This window comes from Microtus oregoni, unplaced genomic scaffold (genome assembly GCF_018167655.1).
Source record: "Microtus oregoni isolate MIOR12 unplaced genomic scaffold, Mior012 000020F_ref0000438, whole genome shotgun sequence".
NCBI lineage: Eukaryota > Metazoa > Chordata > Mammalia > Rodentia > Cricetidae > Microtus > Microtus oregoni.
In genome coordinates, this window is record NW_024543079.1 from 13,189,453 (window position 1) to 13,210,503 (window position 21,051).

General features: G+C 51.0%; 1 protein-coding gene across 16 annotated transcripts in view; it reads right to left on the minus strand.

Moving 5' to 3' along the window:
• Epb41l1 (erythrocyte membrane protein band 4.1 like 1) overlaps nt 1-21,051 on the minus strand; it is a 120,672-nt gene that overhangs the window by 16,643 nt on the left and 82,978 nt on the right. For 7 of the 16 annotated variants that reach the window (XM_041670546.1, XM_041670545.1, XM_041670544.1 and 4 more), the window contains 10 exons: nt 19,328-19,546; nt 17,733-17,820; nt 17,088-17,240; nt 14,186-14,283; nt 13,784-13,959; nt 12,291-12,439; nt 11,332-11,367; nt 8,954-9,136; nt 5,597-5,695; nt 7-1,923 (listed from right to left, as the gene is read on the minus strand). In XM_041670546.1, coding sequence (XP_041526480.1) covers nt 7-1,923; nt 5,597-5,695; nt 8,954-9,136; nt 11,332-11,367; nt 12,291-12,439; nt 13,784-13,959; nt 14,186-14,283; nt 17,088-17,240; nt 17,733-17,820; nt 19,328-19,546 — 3,118 coding nt within the window. The remainder of the gene's footprint in view (nt 1-6; nt 1,924-5,596; nt 5,696-8,953; nt 9,137-11,331; nt 11,368-12,290; nt 12,440-13,783; nt 13,960-14,185; nt 14,284-17,087; nt 17,241-17,732; nt 17,821-19,327; nt 19,547-21,051) is intronic. The other 9 variants (XM_041670556.1, XM_041670555.1, XM_041670552.1 and 6 more) reach the window with 6 other exon arrangements.

Sequence of the window (21,051 nt, forward strand, 5' to 3'; positions counted from 1 at the left end):
GCTCACATGGCCAGTTACCCCAGTAGCTTCTTCCAGCGTGGTTTCACAGCCTGAGTCAGGGGACAGGAGCTCTGGGTCTGTGCATCTTTCCTGGTGGGAGGTAGCAGAGGTGCCCTCCCCCCCATAGTGCTGAGTAGCCAGAGGTGTACCAGAAGAAGGTGTGAGTTTGGGGCTGGCCAAGTCCTCAGGGGGCTGGAGTTGAACAAAACCCGAGTCTAGAAGCCTATTTTGCCGATGTTCTACTTCTCCTGGGGAAGCCTCCGAAGGCAGCTCATGTGGAAGGGCCCTCATTTCACCCTGACTGGCTTGGCATGACTCAACTCCATGGGTCTCAAATATCCGAATCTTGTTAGCCACTGAGGTCTTGCTAATATCTTCCTGGGAACCCCTATGGTCCCCAGCCTGGAGGGAAGTCTCCTTTTGCTTTTCTGAAGGGAACACAAACCCCGGGACTGCAGGCCCCTCAGTTCCTTCAGGGACAACTCTGGGCTTCTTGCTGGCAACTGGAGGTGCTTTGCGTTCACCTCGCGTGTCCTTGGGCGCGGGGCTTGCTTCAGAAAGATGGATATGTTTGCAAATTATGGGGAACTGATCTCCAAAAGGATCCCCAAACTCTGAAGGCTTCCCTGACCCAGGAGAGATTGGGCTTTGAGAAGTGCCCCTCACAACTGCCAGAACATCCATGTGACCAGAGGAGGCTGGCAGCGGAATGATGACCTCCCTGTCCTCGGTCATGGGTTCTACAGCCTGAGCGGAAACTGCCCTCTTCTCGATGGGCAGAAAGCTGCTTTGGTCTCGCCTGACTGGTTTCCTAACATGAGGAGGAATGGTCCTTAGAAGGGCGCAGGCCTGGGCATCTAGGTGCACCTCTCCTCCTCCACCAGGGGGGTGATTCTTCTGTCTTGCTGGGGAACTTCTCTCAGTCTCTCCCATCCGGTCTATACTCATGGGAGTCTCCTCGTCTTCAGCTGCCCCGGCCATTGGGTAGGTCAGCTCTCCTTCTGGCCTTTGCTGCGCTCCTTCCCAGGCCTCTGCAAAAATCTGCCCCAGAGCAGCTCCCTGTAGGTCACCAGGCCCCCCACGGTCCCTGGAGGACCAGGCTTCTTCCTCGGAGGAAGCCATATGGGCTTCATCTTTATTCCAGCTGGAACCTGGGGCAGAACCCCTTGGGGCTGAGGATTTCAGCTCCCAGTGCTCCGTGTGCTCCCCTGCCAGCTCCAGCCAGGTCCCATCTCCAAGAGGGGCATGTAGGCGCTCTTCTCTGTCCTCTGAGGGTAGAGGAAGAACTTCTTCAGTGTCTTTCTCTCCATAGTTTAGGTAGAAGCTCCTCTCTGCGAAGGAGGTATCCGTTTCATCGCTGGAGTCAGCTCTGGCTTCTGCCTGGGCTGGATCCAACAGGAAAGACTGGAGTCCTCCTTTGTCTGATGCAGGAGAAAGAACTTCTCCTTGCACTGGCCCGGTCCCTGGAGCTGTAGGTCTTCCCCAAGTCTGGAGCCCCTCCAGCCCCTTACTCAGCTCTACTGGGCTCTCTGGCTGACCATCTGAGATGCGGTAGCTCCTGACCTTGGGCTTGGAGCCCTCAGGAAGCTTGTCTGTTGACGTGTAGCCTGCAGCTTGAGCAGTCTCTCGGGTGCCTCCCTTGACACACGGGCCTTCCCCTCTCATTGTCTCAAACTCTCCTGGACTTGCAATCATCCTCCCTGGCTGGTGAGTACTTGCTCTTCCGGCTCCCACTGTTTCTTCTGTGGCCACTTCAACTTTGAACTTGTCCACCAGAATGTCTACCTTGGAGAGTCTGCCATCAGCAAGGATCTCAGCGAGGCCTGCCTCACTTCCTTCCCGTTGTGTGGTGGCCACGGTTAGGAGGCCAAGTTCTTCTGGCCTAGTGTATACTCTTTCTACAAATACCCAATGCTCTGAGCCCTGTGTTTTAATTGGAGCAAGAAGAGTTAACATGAAACAGCAGGCACTTGAAGGGATGACCTCTTCCCTCTATAAGAAGGGACCAATCTACCACCAAAGGGTTTGCCACTGGGACTATGTGTTCTAGGAACTGGCCAGGGGCAGACCGGGGTGATAAAGCTATTCCTCATGATCAAAATTCTTTTTCCCAGTAAGATCCCCAATAAACTGACTGACCTTCTTCAATAACTGGTTTCATCCCGATACAGTGGGGTGGGGTTTTGTGCCTCTCAGCCCAGGGACAACAGCAAAGGGAGCTCTAGGGGTGGGACCGGCCTCTTCCTCTTGGAACTGAACATTTCCCACTGTTGCGGGGAAGGCGCTTACAAGGGATCTCTGGATATTGAGCCAAAAGAGCTCCAAAGACATCCAGTGTCACCTCCTTCGGGGTGGGGGGAGGAAGGCGAAGGGGCTGAGGTCTAGAGAAGGAAAATGACTTGGTTGCGGCCATTGTTTGCTGATGGCAAAGCCAGGAAAAGAACAGCTGCTTTTTTATGCCTGAACTCTTAACTCACAACCTTGAGCATGGGTGCCAACTGGGATCGGATACCAAGCTGAGGGAAACAGTGAACTGTATTTCACAGGCCCTGCCTAAAACACGACCCCTCTACAGGGACTTCTGGGAAAGAAACAGATCAACAGCAATGATACCAAACAGTCAGTTAGCACCACTGAAGCAATGGCTAAAACAGTCTGAATGTTCTGGGAATCCACTTAAAAGAAATGATTTTAAGACCGATGGAAAGAATAGAAAAGAACTAACCAGATCGTACCACAGAAGAAAAAGACCACAGAGGACATCATCACAAAGCCAAAGAGACCATCAAGTCTGTCACTATCAAACTTCCCAGAATAGTCCTCTACCTGTCCCCAGCAGCTTAGAGGTACTGATGGGTTTCTCAAATCATTAGCAAAGTCGTAAGAGCTTTGGGATTTTAGTATTGGGCTCACAGAATACTTTCTCTCCACAAAATCTCATCAGAATCCCATCTGACAAATGCATAATGCAAACACTGAGCAGCCCTATGAAAGTTGCAGTCCTGCATGGGCTTAAGATCACAGACTTAAGATCCCTCCTTCCTCTGAAGTCACAATGAGGCAGACATGGAAATCAACTTCCAAATCTAGGCCTAGGGAAGGAAAGCCACTCGACCGCCGAGTCATGGAGCCTAGAACCCAACACTTGATTCTGAGTTTTTAAAGTTTAACCTTCCTGCCCTAGCAAAACTGCCTCCATAACAGGTGCGCCTGACACTTCTCCCAGAAGCAGGAGACCAGAGGCTTACACGACTTTGGGCTTCTTTTCGGGGTGTGACTTGGTGCTAAGTTTGCCACACCCATGAGACCTGAAGGAGCTGGAAGGTTCAAAAGAACACTGCGAATCCTATTACCAGGTCAGGCAATCTAACCTCATTGACAGAATCTTTCCGGGGGGAAGAGATCAAAGGAAGGGAGGTCCAGACACGGTCTGGCATGGCTTTCTCAGACGTTTCAGGCATCTGCGCCTGAACTCTCAAAGGGACGTGTTCTGCTGGCCTGCAGAGGTAAGGACCCTTCTCATTTTAGGAAGCAAGTTCTACCAGCTGCTTCCATTTCAGCTCTTAACATCATCAGCCTAGTGATGACGGTCAAAGTTGGCCAAAGAAGCCCCTCCTGGAATATTCCCACTCCAATCCCATCTACCAAATATGCTAGATGAGCAACGCTGTGTGGGGGAGGAAGCTGGCGAGAACTGGAAAGATTCTAGAGGCAGAGAAGGGAAACACATGGCAATGTTTAGTTATTAGATGCCAGGCAGCACCAACCCTCATCTACATAATTAAATTTACTCCAATTGGCAACTTTGTTTCAGAAGGGCAAAGTAGGGCTACCATTAAGGGGATTTGCAGATCACAGTCGTGGTGAGGGAAGAAACAAGGGTTCTTCTGCTAAAAAACAACAGTTAAGGACATGGGGGTGGGCAGGATTTACAAAAAGAAAAGGACAGCCTTACTGGCACTAGTGTGCTGGTAAAGCCACATCTGGCCCTCATCACAAGATGGGGCAACATCTGGTTCTTCAGTGCCCTCCTTAGACTACCTCCTGCTACCTGATGGCACCGCCTCTGCTCCAGCCACAGGAGCAGGACAAGGGGACAGTGCTGCTTCATGCCAGACAAGAAGGAACTCCAGAGGGTGACTACCCTGACTCTTGGCTGTTCAGGCCCTACCTGGAACTCTGGATTACATTTGGGGTCAGAGGATGTCCAGGAAGAGGGTTCTCTTGAATTCACATCCTGGGAGAAGCTGTTGGAAGGGGTGCAGAAGGAAAGTGACCAATCTGAAGGGTGTCCCTCAGGGAGGCTGCAGAGTGGGTCCATGGCCACCAGGAGGCAAGAGGACGCTCACAGGCAACTGATCCAAAGGGCAGATTTTGGTCAACCTTAATAAAATTTCATGCCCAGCACTTGGGAGACCAAAGCAGGAGGACCACAAACTTGAGTCCAGTCAGGGTAACACAGAAAGGCCTCGTGGAAAGAAGAATAAGATGGAGGAGGGGAAGGAAACAGGAAGATGGGAACAAATGACAGAATGACTGGCTGCTCCTGTGGATGAATACACAAAACAGGCTGCTCTTAAGGGCAGTGAGATGGACGCCATTGATAAAAGGCTCACATCTTGGCTCACTCCCCAAACAGGCATCGTCTTTGTTTCTAAAAGTATCTCCAGACACCAGGACATTACCATGTCCCTAACTCTGGGATGCTCTGGGCTCCTGTCTCATTGCCCTGATAGGTTTGCTTTCCGGTTTCCATGGGGGAAGAGCTTTGGTTTGCATTTTCCTTGTGTGGCACTTGCTCATGCCCCTCTGGCAGTCACGACACTCACAGCAGCTACACAAGTATTCTCTGCAGAAGGAGAAGGGTCCATGCCATCACGAGCCATACCAACAGACAGGGCAGAGGCTACATGAAGGATGTTTCTCAAGTCAGTTGGTTCCCAACTCAACAGACTATGTAATCCCAGTGTGCGGGTGGGATGGGATATGGGGAGTCCATCCCTAGTATCCACACAGGGACACAGGAAACCCCAAGAACCCTTGACCTGCTGCTCCTCTGAACCCAGAAACAAAGAACTCCTCATTTAGAAGGATGTTTGGAGGAGGAAGGTATCTATTTCTGCCTGACTGGAGACTCAGATCAATGTCTCAGATGGGGTTAGATAGTTGGGAAAAGGGGAAGGATTAATACCACACCCTAACAAGCCACCCATAGACTACAGCAGGCTTCTAAACAGAACCAAGACCTCAGGGCAGGACACACTCAAGCCTAGGGTTAGAGCCTGCCTCCAGAGAGGCTCATATCTTTGTCCCTTTTGAGATAGAGGAGACCAGTTATGTTTTCTGGTTATAGCTATGATCCTGCCCTTCCTGGTAAGCAACAGGTAACGGAGGGGCTGGCCCTCCATGGATCCCTGGGATGAGGACATGACATTTATAACATGGGACAACATGGGCCACCCCTGATCTCTTCTTTACGGCAGAGTCTGGCCTATTCCCCTCACCCTAGGGAAAGGGTTTCCTTAGATCCCGGAGGACCGACAGGGATGGGCTGGAGGCCTGGGAGGAAGGGGTGTGGGGAAGTGAAGACAGTAACCTCAGGAGATGCTGCGAGGCTTTTCTGAGTGAACACTTCCAAGCCTGCTGCTGTTCCAGGTACCAAGTCCTGCTGAGAAGAGTCCTGGGTCCTCTGGGCCTGCAGGGGAGGCCCAGGGCCGGAGTAGAGGGAGAGAGGGAGAAAGGAAAAGAGAGAGAGAGCAGGAGAGAAGAGACACACAGAGTCTGTAAATAGTCCAGCTTTGGAAGCCCCACATTGTCTTGTTAGTTCACAGATTCAGTCAGGAAGGAGCCACTCTGAGGGAGGAGACAGGGAGGGACAGTTGTGATTGGCTGTGAGACAGTCCTGTGGCCTTTGGCCAGTCTCTCGTGCCCACTAACACTAAAGCGTCTGGAATCCTACCATTTAGACTCTGACTTCAAGTCAGCCCGAGGTGTCATGGGCTCAGACTTTGGTTTGACCCTGTAACTGGGGTCACAGTCATCTCTTTTGAGAAGCTGAGGAGACACCACAATTAGCAAAATTCTTATGCAGGCAGGAGGATTTGGGATCAGATCCCCAGCACCTGTGAAAACAGCCAGGTGTTGCAGTACACGTATGTAATCCCAACTCAGGGGAGGTGGAGACAGGCAGTGAACTCCAGGCTCAGTGAGAGGCTTTGTCTCAAAAAATACAGTGGAGAGGCTGGCACTCGGTGGGTGAAAGTGCCCGTTGCCAAGCCTGAAAACCCAAGTTCAATCCCCAGGACCTGCATGGAGGAACGAGAGACTCTCAAAAGTTGTCCTCTGACCTCCATACACACCACACACAGACGCATACACAAACACACACACACATATTGCATACATACACATTGCACACACAGATACACACACACACAGAGACACATACACACATAAATAAAAATATAATAAAAAAAAATAAAGAATGACTGAGGAAGATACCCAGCGCCTCTGGCCTCCACATGAATGCACACACACACACACATGTGCACTGCACATGTGCACACCCCCACACGAACACATATACACCTACACCACCCACACATAACTGTCATTCAAACTAAAACCTAGGCTTGCCCAATGGGAATTGCTCAAGTTCCTGCTGCTTTCCCCTTGGTTTGGGTGGGGCACACATGCTTTAAGACGGCTCTGAGAGTTCTGGGCAGTGTGTCCCTACAGGGTCCTCCACAGAGCCATTAGGCCAGGGATTCTAGTCACCTTCAGCAGTGGTCCCATAACCGTCAACACTTCCTAGGGGACAACGAGCTTCCATCTTTGCTATTTCAGTTAGGTTTGCCAATGACCCCCACCCAATGGAATGCCATTCTGGTTCCCCTTTCAGATGGCCTATGCAAGGAGGTTCACAGAGGTGACATCACTCACCCAAGGACAGAGTCAAGTCCTTGTCTATGGATCCTCCCAATTTTGCCAATCTTCAAGAACCCATAAATGCCAAGGGGCATAAAGGAAAGTTCTAAATGGTTCATAACTTCAATGTAGTTGACAGGAGTGGCTACTGCAGTTTTCAAGGCTAAGGAGGTGGTGGCTGGAACAGCTTCCATCTAATAAGGTCCCTAGCCAGCAGTTCCAGCTGTCACCAGCAGGAGGGGCACAACCCCAATTCCAGGTCCTAGCTCACCAGCATTCATCTGCCGCTCCTTTCTCTGGTGACATCTCACACCCTTCGGGAGGTTTCTACATCACAGTTCAATTGGACCCAGGCCAAGACCTGGCCATCTCAGGACTTTGAGAGGTCACTCTGGCCAAGTCTCTCCCTAGGGAATGAGGGGTCGAGAGGAGAGTGCTGTGGACCAGCTTACTACATCACAGCCACGGCCCAGTCTAAGGGTTTGTCTGTGCTGGGACCACAGAAGCCCTCAGAGGCCTGCTCAACCTCCAGCCTGGGGGCTGTGTGCATGCTGGGTAACCACAACAGCTGATCCATACACGTGTAGACGACAGTGTCGTGTCACAGTGTTTAAGTGTGCCCCCTCTGTTCATAGGTGCACAGATTTGTCTTCTCTTTAGGGTACCAGCCTTCAAGACCCCCAAAGAATCCCTAACTGCTGGACTTTGGCAGCTATGGAATTCCAGCCATCTCAAGAGGTTATACCTGACAAAAGAAACCCTCTGCTATTTGGTGGGCTCAGACTATGGCGAGGACCAGTTCAATCAACACTCTACAGATTCAATCATGGCTGCATCACCAACATCCAAAGCACTAGAGAGAAAGCACATACACTACCAACTACCTCTGGTCTGCATGCGATTTGGTCTTCCCTCAAGCAGGCTGTGAATTACCAGCAAACAATGTTGGGGAACACCGACAAGCATAGCTATCACGCTGAGTCATTCTTCGTCTCTCTGGGTCTCAGTAACACGAGGTCTTAGAACAGAGAGGGTTCCTAGTGTCCTTCCAGCTTTGATTTAGAGATCTGCAAGGTTGAGTCCTGGGACTCCATAAGGAACGCCATGTAGCTCCTACCAGACAGCATGGTGGCCGTGTGATCCCTCTCCAGGCATTATCTCGGCTGACCCTAATAACATCACTATAAACATCTTCACCTAACAGGGCCTCGGGGAGATGAGGCAACAAGCCCAGAGTCCTCCAGCTCCCAGGTAATGGAACCAGGAGACTAAGTTTAGACGGCAATCCATCTGGTGACCAGTGAGCGGCAGCTAAAGAGAGAAGACACCTACACTGGAACTGGGGGGTAAATTCTGCCAAGACTCAGAAATTGCTAAAAATAATTGAATTGAACCTTGGGAGTACAAATACAGGATTTTCCCAAATCATATCTTTTTTAGCTGAGAAAATACCCTCAGAGTGTTTCCACCCTGGATGGCAGGACACATGGGGCTCTTTTGGGGAAAGCCTCGGGAGTAGTCTGGTTTGTGTAGAGGATTGACCGCTTTGATGAAGTGAGAATCCTTCCAGCAAGGACCACAATCTTCCGTACGGTCAGATGCTCCAAAAGAGCAGGCTCCCGGGTAATGCTTCCCGGAATCTTAAAGTTGAGTAGGGAGGAGACTTGCCTAAGACACTTGTTTAAAAGGCTGGACGCAGGGCTTTCCTGCTTCAGCTGCCTCAGCGGGTCCCCCATGGGGTCTCAGAACCTGTCTTTCTAACAAGCACACTTTCCCTATTTTTCTTTGCTTGTCTAAAGGGAAATACACCAAGCTACCAGGAGTTTTTAAAGTTTTTTAAGATGGTCCCTAGGACCCAGCGGTTAGTGGATTTGACCCTCTCAACCTAACCTGCCTCCCCATCCCACCAGCCTATGGCAGCAGCAGGCACAGATTTGTTTGCAGGATGAAGGTAAACATAGTCTTAACTCCGTACCCCTACCCTGTGCCTTTTAATACAACGTCCAGGCTTCAGCAGGATACCTACCTCACTGGCCTTCTCAGGGGTGCCCTTCGGGGAGGGGGAGGCGGGTGACGAGGGCAGCCTGCGCTCCCGCTCCCAATCTCGATCCCGGTGGATCAGTTTGCTGTTGGGCTCCTTCAGGGTCCTCTTGAGCTCATTGATGCTGGCCTGGTGCTTCAACAGGACATCCTCTGGCTTGTCCAGGAACTAGGCACGGGGGGAGAGGGGAGAGGTATAAGATGAACGGCAGAGCAAAGACAGCACGGGAAAAATAGCACCTCTGCCCTCCACCATCCCATCCTAACGCTGTCATCCTTATAATAACCCAAGGAGCCAAGGGAGCAAGGATGATGAACTCCAAGAGATGCACTAAGCAGGGGCAGGGGCACATGGGTGACAAAGAGGACCCCTCTTCTCCCCTGCCTTACTCTAGTACATTCAGCTCCACTCAACCCTCAAGTCTGGATGAGTTCTCATTGTGTTCTGAGCCCAGATGGAGTCAGACACACAGATGACTTTTTCCTGTTTATGATCCAGGCACAGCAGGCAGCATGTACCAAGGTGAGAAGTCCCTGGTGCGTTCACTGAGCTGCACAGGCTGTCTGGCTGGATTCCCAGAACCCTCTGAATCCTGGCTCCTACCGCTCCTCAAGACTTGGACCACTGTACTTAATAGTATGTTCTGTCTAGGCTTTTCTCGGGCCCCATCCAACTGCTCAGGCCACGTGGAAGCCTGGGTTAGAGAGATGACTAAATTGGGTTGTCCAGAAAAATGGGACCTGTTCCCTTACTCGGGGCCAGGGAAAGACTAGGCAGCCTTCTCTGCCATAGGCCACTGCCTTCTCCATCACAGAACCTCCCAGATGCCATCTGCCCCGACTCTCTAAAAGTAGACAGTCATATGCTGTCAGGGAGACCAGGATGCTGGGATGGAAGTGAAGTTGGTGTGGGGTAAGAAATTAGAGATGAGGGAAAGGATGAGCTTCGAGGCCTGGCACAAGAACGGGTCAGGTAGAGCTGGAGTCCCGGGTGTGTCCCTGGTTAATCTATGACACCTGAGTCCATGCCAGTGTTACAGACCGGAGCGGTCAGCTTGGGCCCAGTGAGAATGAGCCACAGAGACCCAGTGCTGGTCTTCTGCCTGCTTCTTGGAGAGAAAGAGTGAGCTGGCAGCCTGAAGACTCGCTGCAAGGCTTGAGGACCATCTGGAAGATAAGCTTGCCCTAGACAGGGCTAGACTCTTCCCCTAGGCTCATCTCTGGCATCTAAGAATCACTGTGGTTGCTCCCAAGACTTCTCAGGAAGAAAGCCAATCCCATGGAGGCTTCTGATTTCTCCCCAGACATCTGATCAGGCCTCAGGCCTCCCTCCCAGGCTAAGCTGACCATAGCCTGTGTCTATCGGATAGGTCAAGTGGGTTTGCACAGGGGGTAAAACCAAGCGTCAATGGTGAGTAGGTCTTAACCTAGGATGATCCCAAATGGGCCTGCTGGCCCTGAGGTGAACTATGCTCCCAGAAGCTGGAAAGCGGTTGGGTCCTGGGATCCCTAGAGGTTAAAGGCCTTGAAGAAACCAAGGGGTGAGTGTCAAGGCCGGGCACCAGAACGAGGCAGGTATAGCTGGAGTCACAGGTAGTGTGCATGCCCTGTGGTGCAGATGGTATCAGGGCCCAAAGAGCCTTTCTAAGACCCAAAGTCAGCATGAGAGCTGGGCTGAAGCCCAGATCTCAGGACGCCATGGCTGACTCTGACTGTGGCCTGCTCTCAGCGGCCCAAGATCAAACAGCATCTCCAGAGAGACCTGGACACTGTGAGGGGGATGAAGTGGGGTTAGGAGGCAGAAGCTGATATAATCATTGACTAGGAAGGTTAGAGAAGAGAAGGAGAGGAGGTATCCAGGGACAGGAGGGCAGGGGGATTGGAGTCTGAGCAGATGCAGATGTGACCTGAGGGCTCCTCCTTCCCAACCCAGGCTCCACCTTCACTCACATCTGGTTGTCAAGAGATGGAAGAACACAGATGAGATGGAGGTGTGGTCAAACAGGGCTACTGGGGAAGGGGAGGGTGGGCGTGGGATGAGGAGCTACATGGAAGCACACACGTGGGCTGGGGGCATGAGGGGGAGGTAACCGCAGGTCACCAGGTCCAGCGAAGAGTGACACTGGGTGGAGGGGCAGGGCCCATGGATGAGACTAGACTCTGACCTGGGAGCTGAAGGCATGAGCTTAATGGGGAGTGCTGTGACCAGAGAGGAAGGAAATGGAGGAGAGGGTGTGGACGTTGGTCAGAATGAAGCTGAAGCTGAGGTGGTGCCAGGGACATGAGCTGGGGACAGAGTGACATGGTGGTAAATGAACTAGGGATCTAAATGGCTGTCAAGGGAGGGATGGGTCCATGCAGTACCTCCTGCTTGTGTCTTGGCGTGGTTTCCTGCTCCGGCTGGTAGGATAAGGCAAGAGGGAAAGGAACCAGCAAGGTCAGTAGAATAAACAGATTAGCCTGGTCCAGCAAGGTAGCCCTGTGCGCTCACATCCAATCCCACCATGCAGTGCAGGCCAGGAAAGCAGCTAAGGTAACGAGGTAGTCAGAGGAAGGTGTGGGGTAGGAAGCAGGTAGATATCCCAGAAAGGCAAAGGAGAGGCCAGGGGACTAGAGTCCAAGTGGGTAGAGCCATATTCACAGGCTGGTGTGTGTCCGGGGTTTCCTGCTGCTTCTAACGGTGAGGATGTGATTAGGGGGCCTGAGTTCACACTGCAGGCCTGCATGGTAGACAAGGACTGCTCAGCAATGCCAAAGAAGCCACGCCTGGCCCGTGTGTGGCCAAGCCTGTGCACGTGAACATGCTATCATCGTGTCTGTGCATGATGAGTCTAAGGCTGGGGTGTGGAGGTGTGAAAGTGAATGGCTACCCGTGAGGCTGGGCTGTGTGTGCCTGTAGGAGCGTGTACATACACATCCTGGGGATGCGGTGTCCACAGAGTGGGGGGGGGGGGGGCTGCAGGAAAGGACACACACTTCACACCGAGGCCTTTGGTGACCTGGCCATGCACAGCGAAGAGAGGAGACATGGAGCCAGACCACAATTAAAGGGGATACAAGGAGCGTGTAAGATGGGGGAGGGGGTATGTTTCCCAGGAAACTTCCCTGCGACCCAGGGAAGCTGGACCACTTCCAACCCCAACCCTACTCTGCAAGTCCAGGTGTGGAATATGGGCCAAGGCCAAGCTCCTGTCCACGGTGTGCCCCGCAGGAAGGGTGCTTGGATACAATTAGGACACTGAGGGTCAAGGCTAAGTCTAGGCCTCAGCCCACTATCCAGGTCCCCTGGGAGCAGGATACATGGCAACCCAGTGGGCTCCTACCTTCAGCTCCTTGATCTTGGTGGGGGTCCTGACCTCTCCTTCTTCGGCCTCTGACCGCCGTCCCCCTGACTCAGCATCATCTTCCCGCTTGTCACCGTCAAGCCCCACGTCATGATTCTCACTGACTGAGGCGGGGCGGGAGAACTCCGCTAAAGTGGGCAGATGTGGCCGAGTGACTGTGTGAGGCAGTCTCCCCATGCCAGCCACTGCCCAGTCTTCTCCACTGCAACCCTGCTCACCCTGGCCCACGGTTGGAGAGTCACAAAACTGCATCCTACCCAGCTGTGAGCTCCTTCCTACAGTACTAGAGTCTCAACTCTAACCCTTCCTGGCTGGGTGACAGTGGAAAAGTCACATGATCCCTCTGGACCTCAGTTTCCTCAACATTAATTGGTATCTATGCCAGAAAGATGAGGTAAGGACTTTGGAGAGTGTCTTGCCCAGAGTGAGCCTTCCATCCATGCTGGCCCAGCAAACATTGCTGTTTGGGTTGTGGTCCTCCCGGTATCTCATTATCTAGCAATGATCAGGGATCCCGAAACCAGCTTTTACAAGCGACTGCAGAAGCTTACAAATGGTTTGCTTTCTCTGTGAATTAATAAGAATTCAAAGAGATTCCTGTAATGTTCATCTCTCTTGCCACAATTCTTAAATATTTTTCTGAACAGAAGAAGTGTGGGTTTAGAGACTGCACCAGGCCAACCCAAAATGTTGTAGACTGAGCCTTAGTAATAAAAAAGGCTGCAAAAACTCATCACGACGACAACCAGAACATACATATAACCCTTCGCGTTGGCAGCCATTAAAAAGCGATGCCAACTTGCCTTTCCTTTTAGGGCTATTTCCTCTGCAAAGTGCCCATTGCTGCACACTGCCTGGCTTGACCTACATTGTTCTGTATTGTGGGCTAGCCTGGGAATTACATTTGACAGAGTATAACTGAGGCCTCAAGAAGAGAAGGTTCCATAGGTGTCCTTTCAGAATGTCAATACATGAAACCTGGCCTTTAGGGTTAGAGTCCAGGCTTCTGCTCTCCCAACAAGGCCCCAGCTCCGGCTAACCTTTGTCACCATCTCTCCTCCAGTCTAGGTTTCATTTAGCTCTGGTGTTAGAATGGCACCTATAGGGAAGGGCCAGGGCCAGACCAGATCCTCTTTCCTTCATGTAAACCACACGATGTTTATCTGCTGGCAGAATGTCAACCTGTGCACTGCTGAGCTTCTTGGGCAAAAGCCAAGAAAATCAGATGGCAGAACCTGGGGCCCCACAAGGTCACAACACAGAGAAGTACTGGAGTATACGTCACATTCCAGTAAGACAGAGCTGACCGGGCACAGCCCAGGAGCAGCGGCGCTTCTAGGACCGCCATGTCTGGTGCAAGGCCTGGAGAGTACCTGCAGCAGCTGCCACATTTGTTCTGCAGACCCTGCCTTGTTCTTCCACCCTGCTTCCCCTGAGGACCACCCTTATCCCAGCTCCAGTCTGGGCCATACCTCCATCAAGGCTGCGGGACATGGTGTATCGCTTGCTGGAGGAACGTTCAAAGAAGGGTGCCGGCCGGTCGATGAGGGCACTGGCTTGGCGGGTCTGTGCCTGGGTCCTCCCACTGTACCGGAACTTGGAGCCCATCACCAGAAAGCCCTTGGGTGGGGGCTCTGGGGACACCAGCCTAGAACAGAGTGGTAGGGATGACAGATAGGGATCAGGCCAGCGTTACCAGGCCCAGAGTCAGACCCCAGCAGGCTTCTCACTCCAGTGTCCCACCACCTACAATTCTTCACAGTCCAGGAAAGGGAGACTTGGGGAAGGTGGGCTTGCTGCTCTAATTGCTCTTCTGCTCCCCTGACCCCTCACAGCCTCTCTCATCCCTCTCAGAGCACCCAGGGGCGACTCACCGGAAGAATGTGTGGTGCTCAATGCAGACCTTCCAGAGCCGCTTGGCTGAGCGGTGGTTGGGGAGCTTGAAGCCGATGGTGCTCTCAAACTGCTCATACTGGGAAGCCAAGAAGGGGGGGCTTGAGGTGAGGCCTGGGCCATACTCAACACCAGCCCAGCTCACCTACTCACCCTCTTCTCACACAGCTATAACTTTAGCCTGTTCATGCATGTAAACCAGGCGGACTGAGCCCTTTCCTATGACAGGTCCAGTGCTAAGCACTGGAGACACGGGAGGCATCAACACACAGATTCTAGGGAATAGGAGGTCTCAAAATAATTCCGTAGGACGGGGGAGATGGCTCAGTGGTGAAATGTCTGCCTCACAATGTCTGAGTTCAAATCCCCAGAGCTTACATGAAAGGCCAGATGGTATGGCAGGTCACATGTAATTGCAGCCCCAGAAAAATGGAGGACCCCAGAGCAATCTGGCTAGCCAGACTAGACATACTGGTCAGCTCCGGGTTTGCCTGAGAGGCCCTGCCTGCCTCACTGAATAAGGTAGGAGAATCGTTGAGGATGAGGGAGAGATTCCCAACATCAAGCTCACACCTATGCTCATGTGCAGATCACACACACATACACTCATGTACAACCACATACATACACTCATTTACACACCACACACATTCATGTACATATTACATACACACCTAAACATGCATTCATATACACACCACATTCTACACATACACACTCATGTACATACCACATACATTCATATACACACCATACACACACACTGATACACACTCATACTACACACCATACATACATGTACAAACACACACACTAATGTATACACCACACATACACGCATATACCACCACACACCATATAAGCATGTACTTACCACACAATATATACACGCTCATGTACAACTACATAAACACTAACATACACACCATACACCATATACACACAATCACGTACACACCATCTATACATTGATACACACACCCAGGTACACACCACAGACACTCAGCACACCCACACCCACTCATCTACACACCATGTATACACTCATATACAACCACACACACTCATGAATACAGACACATACTCACTGCAACATACATACACACACATGAGGAAAAAGAACAAAGTAATATAAATAAGACCGTCACAGATACAGGTAAGTGCTAATGGGGATGAAGGACCGGCTGGGCAGGCTTGGGTAGAACTGTCAGAGAAAACACTGCCCTCCATAGGCATGAGTTCTGTGCTGAGACTAGAAGGACAGGGTCATGCTAGAGTTGGGATCCACAATGTCCCCAAAGGCGAAGGAGTTAAACACTTCATCCCCAGCGTGGTGCATTCGGAAGGTAATGGAAGCCTTTAAAAGGTAGGGCCTCCTGGGAGTTTTTAGGACACTGGTGTGTACCCTCAAATGCTGGTGTCTTTGTACCCTTGAACATTGCATGGCCACTCAGCCCCTTCATGCCCTCCTGCCTCAGTGTGCAGCCTCTCCATGAGTCCAACGCCATGGGGCCAATCAACATGGACTAAGCCTCCCAAACTGTGAGCCAAAGCAAGCCTTTCCCTGCTATGGCAGATTATATCAGGTGTTTTGTTCCAGTGACAGAGGCTGGTGTGTGTGCAGGAGATGCCAGCAGTTAATGGAGAAAGAGGCAGGGAGGTCAATCAAAGGGACCGCGTAGAGATACAGGTGACAGACAGTGGCTGGCACAGTGGTAAGGAGGGCCAGGTGGGTGGTGGGCATGCGTGCCTCTGTGTACACATCATGTGATATCATAAGCTTGTGCGTGTCTTGGTGTACAGACACAGTGGACTCCTGCACATGGGCAAATCTGTGTGTGCAGACATGTATTGACTTTGGTGTAGCCTGGATCCATGTGGTTGTCATTTTAATTTTGACCATGAAGTATATGTCTCAGGATACATGTTTACATGCTTACATGCAGACATGTTACTTGAAAGCATACATCCAGGGCCTGCAAAATGGCTCACCAGATTACCTGAGTTTGATTCCCAGGACCAATATGGAGGAATAAGAAAACTGACTACTGCAAAATGTCCACAGGACCTGACCTCTAGCTTCCATGTGTGCACCACAGCACATATGCACAGTTGTGTGTGTGTATGCACATACACACAAACTAATAAAATAAACAATATGTAAAGCCACAAGTCCAGGGTGTATAGTCTACATAGAGAGGCAGGGAGGAGGAAGATCCACCTTTCATTAACCCCAGAGCCTTGTGCATGTTTCCTGGGTAGGAAAAACCCAGGTCAGCTGCTGGGGTCTGCTCTATTAGGTTCAGTCAATCTCCCAGTAGTATGGGGGAGTGGTAGTCTGAATGTAATTGGTGCCCATAATCTCATAGGGAGTGGCACTATTAGGGGGTGTGGCTTTGTTGGAGTGGGTATGGCCCTGTTGGAGGGGCAGGCTTTGAGGTTTCCTATGCCCAGGACAACACCCAGTGCATCAGTCAACTTCCTGTGGCCTGCATATCCAGATATAGCCAGCACTGTCTGCCCACATACCCCATGCTTCCCACCTGATGCACTGAACCTCTGAAGCTGTAAGTTGCTACAATTAAATGTTGTCCTTGCAAGAGTTGCCATGGTCTTAGTGTCTCTTCACAGCAATAGAAACCCTAACTAAAGAGTGGTGGTGGTGCACGCCTTTAATCCCAGCAGTCGGCAGGCAGAGGCAGGCGGATCTCTGTGAGTTCGAGGTCAGCCTGGTCTACAGAGCGAGTTCCAGGACAGCCAGCGCTGTTACACAGAGAAATCCTGTCTTGAAAAATAAAAAACAAAAACAAACAAACAAACAAAAAGAAACCCTAACTCAGACAGGGAGGTGAGTGAAGAGAGTGGATTTGGGGCTGGACTCACCTCCCCAGGCCGGATCTTGATGTAGAAGTTACTCCTCTTGTAGGAGATCTTGAGAATCTTGGGCCAGGCAAAGCGGTTGATTCTCAGGCGGTCCCGGTAGATGAGCAGGCCGTTGGCACAGACGCCTAGCATGATATCAATGCCTTCAGAATCCTGTGCAAGGAGAGAGCACAGAGTGGGAACTGGGAGCCAGGCAGGGGCAGCCCTGCCACCACCCTGCTCAGGAGGGGGGTGGAATTCCTCAACTGAGACCCCCACAAGCACCTGGACATTCGCCTCCCACTTAGCACACATCCATCACTCACTTCTTCGGGCATTTGCTCTGTCAATCACTCAGTCACTCAACAAACACTTAGGAACACACGCATGGCAGGCCATGTGCCGCACACCACTGTGACAGAAACAAGCTAAGGCCTCTGTCTCTCAGATGCACCCAAGCAAGTGTAGCACAAACTACTAGGTTTGTGAGGAAACCGAATCCAAGGGGGAGATGATAAAGGTCGGAGAGAATAAAAGGTTATTAACTTTGAGAAAGAACCCCAAAGGTTCCAAGTTGGAGGCAAAACAGTCCAGACACTAGCTCTGGAGGGGCTCTAGTTCCCAAGGAACCACCTAAGATGAGGCCTTCCTGGAACTCAGTGGTACCTTTGCGTGGTGCAAATCAACCCCATACATGGAAAGCTTCTTGGCGTTCTCCAGGAAGTGGATCTCTGCCTCTCCCGGGGTCATGCCCCTGAGGAAAGAAAAGATGGTTGTGGGATGTGGCAAAGGCCCAGGCTGAGTCCAGCTGGCTGTAAGTATCACCACCAGAACTGGCCATGCCATAAAGGTAGGTCTCAGGCCCTCTCCTCTACCCTCAGGACAGGACTGAGAGCCCCTCTACTTCAGTCCACCAAGCCCGTCTTCTGTAACTCAGGTCATCTTCTGTCTTGTTTTGTCCAGGCAGCAGACAAGGACTAGCCTGGGAGTTAGGATTTTTGTCTCAGTTCCCACCAATTAAGAAGATGGCAGGCATGACATCCTCCTCCTATGTCTGGTGGCCACGACTGCTTGTCTCCTCCTTAGCGTGACTCCACGCAGCCAGTACAAACCCAGCAATGCTGATGTGCACTTTGGCCCAGCATCCCTCACACCTAGCAGGCTCAGCCCCGGATATGAACTCATCACGTGACCACGATCCTCCTCTCTAGGTCCAGACCACCGCACACAATCCTGCCCACTCCCTCCGCGCACAGGAATGAGATAATGTCGCTGGAGTCCTTCCCACAGGTGCAGCACCGTATCCTTTAGAATGCACTTTCACATCAGGTTCCCATAACAACCTTGAGCTTGAACCACAGCACTTCCAGCTGCAAAGGACCCTGCAGATCATTTTGATCCAGGGGTAGTGTTCTCGGCAGAGCAGGCACTGAGGAATGGCAGTGGACCGTGTTCCCATGGCTTAGTGCTATGGGTATTCAATATCCGCAGCCCAAGGAAGCATAAGATCCTGTGTGATGAATTCTGCTGTCCGAAGTACCAGCGGCTGAGCAACACTCATCACCCCATCCCGTGTATTTATAGGTAAAAACGGGGCTTACAGAGGTTCAGCAACTAGCCCACAATCACACATCTGGCCAATTATCGTCTAACTCCAGAACAAAGTATTCAATCAACAACTCAACAAATATGCAATCAACAGCTCAACAGAGTACGCAATCAACCACACAAACGCCCCAATTGATGGATAGCAACACTCAGCCCACGTGTGACGTGGCTTTAATATTTGCTGTGTGTCCTCCTTCATAACCCACGGGACATGTTGACCAGCACCACACTGAATAGATGACCACGCCATAGCGCAGGGAAGTAATATGACCTGTCAACATTCCCTGGTTAGAAAGAGACACAGTCAGGTTTGGCATTTGCATTTAAATTTTTTTTTTTTTTGCCAAAACCGCTGTATCAGTACCCTTCCCCATAAGCATGCCACCATTATTATAACTGAGTAACAGAAAAACTGATCCCCAGAGGTTCAGGACAGGGAATTTTACCCACACAGGAACTCAAGACGTTGAGATCCAAGTGGTCACTTACGATCAAGCAGATGGTCCCAGTTATTCCCACCTCATGGAAAGGACCTGTTCCCAGGCACCTTGTGCTAGGAGCAGGCCAAGTGGCATTTATAAGACACAGCATTCAGAGCCAGCCCTTCAGCCTGAGGGCACAGCAGCAGCCAGCAGGGTGCCGGGTGCACTTACCTGTATGTCTTGTGCAGCTCCATGATCCGCTCCTCCAGCTCCCGGGTCTGGTTTGGGGCGAAGCGGAGCTCACTGACATAGTTGCCCATGTGTTCCTCTGCATCGTAGTCACCCAGCTCAGCCTGCACGGCATAGGAGCCCAGCAGGGCATGCGTGACAAAGGAGCAGGGCAGGCGGCCTGTGATGATGTCTGCCCTCAGCTGCAGGCACAGGTAATACCTAGAGACAGGGAAAGAGGTGGGCATAGGTCTACACCTCCAGGTGGTCCAGACCCCAACAGCTGAGCTACGGGAACAAAACAAAATTATCTATGTGGAAAATGGCACCCGTAGACACTGGCATTCACTGCTGGTGAGCGGGTATGTCCCGTGAGCAGGTTTTAAGACATGCCATGGGACTTGAAGCCTTTTTGTTCATTTCTGAATTTGAGGAATATTTTTTCTACTCTAAGAGAATTTCTGAGATTTATAATTCAGTTCCAAACTCAGTAGGACTACTATTGGTTCAGCCCTTGTGGGGGGAAAATGACTTGTGGTTTTGTTTATTTGTTTTTGTCAACTGGTTTGTTTTGTGTACATGTGCATATATGTGTGTGTAAGAACATACATACCACTGTGTGCTTATGGAAGTCAGAGAGCAAGTTTTTGGTTTTTGCCATTGTTTTCTCTTTTGTTTTTGTTTTTTGTTTTGTTTTTTCAAGACAGGGTTTCTCTGAAACTCTCTCTGTAGACCAGGTTGGCCTTGTACTCACAGAGATCCACCTGCCTCTGCCTCCCAAGTACTGTGATTAAAGGCGTGCACCACTACTGTTTGGCCAGATAACAATTTTTTTTTTTATTTTCGAGACAGGGTTTCTCCGTAGCTTTTGGTTCCTGTCCTGGAACTAGCTCTTGTAGACCAGGCTGGCCTCGAACTCACAGAGATCCGCCTGCCTCTGCCTCCCGAGTGCTGAGATTAAAGGCGTGCGCCACCACCGCCCGGCTCAGATAATAATTTTTTAAGAGTTATTTATTTTATTGTATATGAACAAGTGTTCTGCTGGTATATATGTATGTACATTGTGCATGCCTGCTGCCCATGGGGAACTGAAGAGGACGTCAGATCCCTTGACACTGGAGTTATAGAGGGTTGTGAGCCGCCATGTGATTGAACCTGGGTTCTCTGCAAGATCAACAAGTGCTCCTAGCCATGGAGCATCTCTCCAGCCCCAAAAGGCAATTTTGATTGTTGATCCCTGCCTACCACCTTGTTTTAGGCAGGGTCTTTTTGTTGTTGTTGTTGTTGACTGATGCTGTATATACCAAGAGAGCTGGCCCTGGAGCTTCTGAGGCTTCTCCTGCCTCTACCCCTCTGCGTAGGAGTGCTGGAATCACACATTACCACATCTGTCCTTTTACATGGGTGCTATGGAATATTCTTTTATACCGTGTGAAGATAGATCACTCAGATTGGTTTAAGAAACGAGGAGTTGCCAGTCAGAGAGGAAGCAGCATGGACAGTACAGAGTAAAGGTAATAAAGCCACAAGACAAAGAGTAGACCGATAAAAATGGTTTAAGTTGTGAGAGCTAGTAACAAGCCTCAGCCGAGCTTTCATAATTAATAATAAGTCTCCATGTCATTATTGGGGAGCCAGTGGTCTGACTACACATGGGTTCTGGGGATTCAGACTGAGCTCCACACTTACGTGTAAGCACTTTGCTCACTGAACTGCCTCCCTAGCCC